This window comes from Nannospalax galili, unplaced genomic scaffold (genome assembly GCF_000622305.1).
Source record: "Nannospalax galili isolate Female #2095 unplaced genomic scaffold, S.galili_v1.0 scaffold286, whole genome shotgun sequence".
In the NCBI taxonomy this organism is placed as follows: domain Eukaryota; kingdom Metazoa; phylum Chordata; class Mammalia; order Rodentia; family Spalacidae; genus Nannospalax; species Nannospalax galili.
Genome location: NW_008359442.1, coordinates 11,727,352 through 11,733,180, shown reverse-complemented (window position 1 = coordinate 11,733,180; position 5,829 = coordinate 11,727,352). Strand labels below are relative to the sequence as shown.

Genomic DNA, 5,829 nt, shown 5'->3' with positions numbered 1-5,829 from the left:
AGGGCATTGGATCCCCTGGAACTGGAGTCACAGATGGTTGTTAGCTACCATGTGGGTGCTGGGAATCGAACCCGGGTCCTCTGCCAAGACCAGCCAGTGCTTTTAACTGCTGAGCCATCTCTCTAGACCCCATTTCCTGATATTTTTCAATTCTTGTAAGTTCCATTTCCAAACTTAGGATTTTTTCAATATCTAAGGATAAAAATTGCTCACAAATTTAAACCAGAAATTATCTTAAAGCAGGGAAGTTCTATGTATTAGTTTGTCTTGTTACTGCAAACTCATGAACTCATGCAATTCACTTCTTGACCCAAATGCAACAACTTACATTCATCACTTCTCAGTTTTATTGGGATATAACGTAAATATCCTGCGACAAAATACCCTGACAAAAGCAACTTAAGGGTTTGTTTTGACTCACAGTTCCTAGGAACAGTCCATCATGGCAGGGAAGTCATGGCAGGAGGAGCTTTGTGGCAGCTGGTCACATTGCATATATAGTCAGGAAATAGGAGACCGATGCTGCTGCTGAGCACATTTCCCTTTATTCAGTCTAGGACTCCAACCCATAGGATGGTGCCACCCACAATTACGGTGGGTCTTCCCACCTCAATTAACCTAATCTAGATAATCCCTCATGGGCATGCCCAGAAGCATGTCTCCTTGATGATTCTAAATCCCATCAAGTTGACAGGCATCCTAGTTAGCTTTCTATTGTTGTGATAAAACACTCTGACCAAAACCAACTTGGGGAGGAAAGGGTTTTATCATCTTACTCTTCCAAGTGACAGGCTATCACTGAGGGAAGCCAAGGCAGGAGCTTAAACAGGGCAGGAACCTGGAGACAAGAACTGAAGCAGAGATCATGGAGGAATACTGCCTACTGGCCTGCTTTCTTATATAACTTAAGACCACCTGCCCAGAGGTGGCACTACTCACAAAAGGCTAGGCCCTTCCACATTAATTAGCAATTAAGGAGATGCCGGACAGACATGGCACCAGGCCAGTCCAATAAAGGAAATGCTTTCTTGAGGTCCCCTCTTCCTGGGTGTGTTAGGTTGATAACTGATGCTATCCAATGTTAATCATCATAATATTATATTTTGGTCCAGACCACCTCCTAATTTTTCCCTTTTCAGTTTGAATATTGCTCTTTGCCATAAGGGATGGAAATTCTTGTCATGAAGCCCTCTGTTCTTTCAAAAGATAGACCACAGAAAGTGTTTTGAAAAGTCTAAAGGGCTTTACAAATGCATGTTTATGTATCATGACTGCCCCCTTCAGCATTTCAGACTGAAAACACATGCGAGCTGCAGAGCATGGCAGAGCTGCAGTCTCAGAGCACGACTCTTCTGGGGGATGCTGGGCTTCTGCCTCTGCTCTCCTGCCTTCCTTGCCGTTCATCTCAGAGTCAGTGACCTGAAGTCATTTCCTGACCCTTAGTTTTATTTAGTTGCCTTCCCATTTTCTGTAGCTGTTTCAGCAATAGCATGTTCAAGACCTGGGCCTTTGGGTATAGTTTACAAAAGTGTTCTACTTACAGTGTGTTTACTAAAGAGGAGGAGGAGTGGCTTGATTTTGGAGCTCCCCTACTTCTCTGGGTGGATGGAAAGAATGGAGGGAAGGAAAAAGGGAAGATGGATGGATAAATTTCATTTTTACTAAAAATACCTAAACTAGTATTTCTCGATAGTTTAGGGCATCTCAGCCCCTGCCATTTGACTGAATTTTAGAATATGGCATAATTTTTCAAATGTTTTAAAGATGAAACCATGGCAAATTCCTTAACTCAAAATGAAATGTTTATAGCAGATTTTGCCTTATTGATGCATTTACGCAATTAAAATGGGGTCTGTCTGAACCCAGTTATATAGACTCCAAGAAAGAGCAACTGACAGACCAGTCTCCAAGCTCAATGTCCTCTGGAGTTAGCATATCACTCTTCACACCTGCCTCAGGAATGAGTGAACTCCAGGCTGAAGAATCATGGCCAGAGCATGTGACATGTGCCAGGCCCCCAGGAGTCTTTGTACCCAAGGGATGCTCTTTCATTGTGCCACTGTCCAGAAAACTAGGTGGTCAGGACACAATATTCAAAGAACTTCCAAGAACCAAAGTCCAGATCTGAGAACCTTGGCGTCCTAGAGAAATTGATCACATAGGTTATCTCCACAGGGCAAGATGGGACAGCAGGAGGAAGGAATGGGCTGGCCTGGTATCCCAATCAGGAGAGAAAACAGGCTCAAGATGCAAAAGTGAATGAGGTCTATGTGCCAGTGACCCCACTAGGATTCTCTTCATTTTTCTCCCTCTTCTTCCTCATGACCTTGGGAAGGGGTATTATTGCTCTTATATGAGACCAATAACCTGTTTGAGATCACCTTCAGGAAGGGACAGAGCAGGACTGAATCCAGATCTGCCTGTGGCATTACCAACTCTTCTGTCTTCCTTCTTCAACAGTTCTCTGGAGGCCTCCAGGACCTACTGCTCCCCCAGAATCAGTTCACCATGTTCCTGTACTGCTTCATCTTTATACATATCATCTATGTCGGCAAGGAGATGGTCTTCTTTCTGTTCTCCAAGCATTACCTGTTCTGCCTTGCGGCCATCTTGCTGTGTTTGATTAAAACCTTGTGGTCCTACTTCCAAGTGCTTTTGCTTTCTCCATCACTGGGAATGTGACCTGTGAGTCACATTCCCCCGCCCCCTTCCCATTGGAACCTCGCTGAAAGGCTCAGCTGCCTTCTACTGATACCTGAGTGTGAAGCTTCACATTCAAGCTCCTTACCCTGACCCAACTTATCCCTATGGATGACCAGGCCTAGACCCTAAGGAAGGATTTCAGAAGTCAGGAACTTAAGGAGAGAGATCTTCAGAGAGGAAGGACTTTTAGAAAACCTTTCTAGAATCGCAAAACCACATGACTGAGCTAGTTTGGGTCCTACCACATCTACTCATGTTCACACAGATTTTTTTTAAGTTGTGAGGAACCTATGGTAGGACTGAGGAGAGCCCCTTCCTCCACAAAGATGCCCTTGTCCCAGTCCCAAGAATTATGAATATGTCACCTTAAATAGCAAAAGAAACTGTTACCTGAACTATTAGGACCAGAGCTAGGCTTGACCACCTGTTCTCAATAAACAAATTAAACAAACAAGTAATAGTGAAAGTAGAGAAGATTTATGTCATGTAGCCACATTGGAAAGAACAAATGAAGATGTCCAGTGACACCCCCCAAGTCCATCTTTAGGGTTCTAACATAAGGTTTTGGTTCAAATAGAGGGCCGGGGGTATGCATAACTAAGCTGTCGAGGTGTGGTCCTGCCCAATCATCAGCTCCAGTCTCTCCTGTAAGGTGGTCAGACACATTGTTAGAACTGTATATAATTTCTTTCCAGAAGACAAGCTCTTTGACTGCTACCAGACTTCTGCCCTTCTCCTCCCAGCATGAGACTCCTAGGGAAATTTAATAGTCTGGTAGCTAAAAGGAGGGGCACAAGTGCCTCTTAGTTTAGAACATCTTCATCCTTTCATGCCCACATGGACAACTCTGAGATATGCTTAAGAACTTTGACACAGGGAATTGATCTTACACAGGTGGCTCCAATATCATAACAGGTGTAGAGAGTCACCCTCCAGGGTCAGAGTGATTCAGGGCCACAAGGGAAGGAATGCAGGCAGTTTCTAGAGGTTGAAAAAAGCAAGAATATGGACTCTCACCTAGGGCTTCCAGAAGCAAGCAGCCCTGCCAACTCATTTTAGACTTCTGAACTCCAGAATTATAAGAGGTAAAATCTGTGTTACTTTAAGTCACTAAGTTTGTGGTAATTGGTTACAGCAGTGTCCTAGTTTGTTTTTCCATTGCTGTGATAAAACACACTGACCACTACCAACTTGGGGAGGAAAGGGTTTGTACTACATCTCCCAGGTCACAGTTCATCAGGGAGCCCAAGGTACGAACTCAGGGCAGCAACCTGGAGGCAGGAGCTGGAGCATGGGCCATGGAGGATTGCTGCTTACTGACTTGCTCCCTTGGTCCCTGCTCAGCCTGCTTTCTTATGCAACACAGGCCCACCTGCCCAGGGATGGCACCACCCACAGTGGGCCACATCACTCAACAATCAAGAAGGTGCCCCACGGACATGGCCACAGGCAGTCCAAAGGAGGCAATTCCCCAATTGAGGCTCCCTCAACCCAGGTATGTCAAGTTGACACTAAAGCTATCCAGCACAAATAGCAATAGGAAGCTCATGGGAGTCCAGGCTCCAGAGCCTTCCTCAGCTATACAAAGATGCCAGGGTATCAGCACTCAGCACTAGGCCTGAGCAGAACAGAACACACCTGGCTATGCAAGCTTGGAGCCAACTGACTAAAAGGGAGAAACACCGACACCCAGGGAACTTGGGATAGGCCTCCAAGAACTGTGGGAAGGGATACCTCTATCCCAAAGCAGCCAGAGCACCCCTTGGTAAGGCAGGGGACACACTTTCAAGGACCAGAAAGGAGGAGAGACTCAACATGAGTGAGTCTCCTCTCCTAAAAGATTAGGAGAAAGAATATCTCGTACACACACACACACACACACACACACAGTCACATTCCCAACTTCCAGGCCAAGCACACATACTCAAAAATGTAGAATAGCTAATCCAGAAACAAGCATACTGACTTATACAGACCAAAGCAAATACCTATCCATGGTAATGATGTTCACACTTTCCAGATAAACACACACGATGAAGCAAAAGGAAGGCTGAATACAAGAGCGCTCAAGGGGAACCCCCAAATAAAATTCCTCCGTGTATATAAGGAGTTCAACTCGCCCCATTTGCCATCCCCCTTCTCCAACATCCCTCATCATAGACTGTCGGCTGCCCTGCTCCCACAGGCCCAAGCAGCAAAGATGGCCACCATTGGCCAATGAAGGGCTAATGTGGCAGTCAGTGAGCCGGGGTGCAGCTGTACACTCAGTGAAGTCTATATTGACTCTTCCCTGGCACAGGGTATTGCCTTAAGAAGGACAAAAGAATGTTTCTGTCTGACTAGGCTCTGTGAGTGATGCTCAGTGAAACCGTGTGAAACAGAGAAGACCGTCTCGGGGCCTGACTGTCAGGATATATTAACGTGCCATTTATATCCATGGTGACTTCTCATTTTCCACCCAACCCAGTGCATCCATCCCCGATAGCTGTGTGTGGCAGGCACTTATAACTTGGAAATGGTAAAACTGTCATGTCTCATTAAACTTGCAGTGATGGGATGTCTTGCTATGGGTCAATTCTCAGGATCATTTATTTGATCCAGGATTCTGGTGTGAGACTGAGGTAAGGAAATTAGGATAGCACAGAGTTCGGTCCCACTTTTTTGTCTGGTTATGGCAGACAGAAGTAGGAATTTGCTTTAAAAGTGCTCTGAGACCATTCTATCAATCTTCCTGTTGCCCAGTAAAACTGGGCTTCAATGTTTTCATCTTCCTTAAACATCTTCAAAGATTAATTCCCTTGAGTAGTTAATTAGCATGACACACCTGAGCTATGGGCATGACCTCTTTCCTTCCCTCTGCCATCCCTCTTTGAAGACCAATGCCAGGGGTCTAAGACCTGCCCTTAGGAAGATAATAACCAAGATAATAACTCTTCAAGCTTCGGAAGAGTCTCCTAGTTGAAATGTAAAGCAGAAAGATCAGAAAAGAGACAGCTGGCAAGGACAGGGAAAGGGCACAGCTAAATGGTGACCACCCTAGCAACAAGTCAACACATCAGCACTTTCTGAGTCTCCAATGCCAAGAACTTGGCTCAATGCTCAGAGACGCCAGCTTGCCAAAACCCT

The 5,829-nt window shown here is 45.4% G+C and overlaps 1 protein-coding gene across 1 annotated transcript in view; it reads left to right on the top strand.

The window, feature by feature from the left end:
* Positions 1-2,682, top strand: part of Tmem247 (transmembrane protein 247) — a 5,693-nt gene extending 3,011 nt beyond the window's left edge. The window contains exon 3 of the mRNA XM_008823094.1: positions 2,461-2,682. Coding sequence (XP_008821316.1) covers positions 2,461-2,682 — 222 coding nt within the window. The remainder of the gene's footprint in view (positions 1-2,460) is intronic.
* The last annotated feature ends 3,147 nt before the right edge of the window (positions 2,683-5,829 follow it).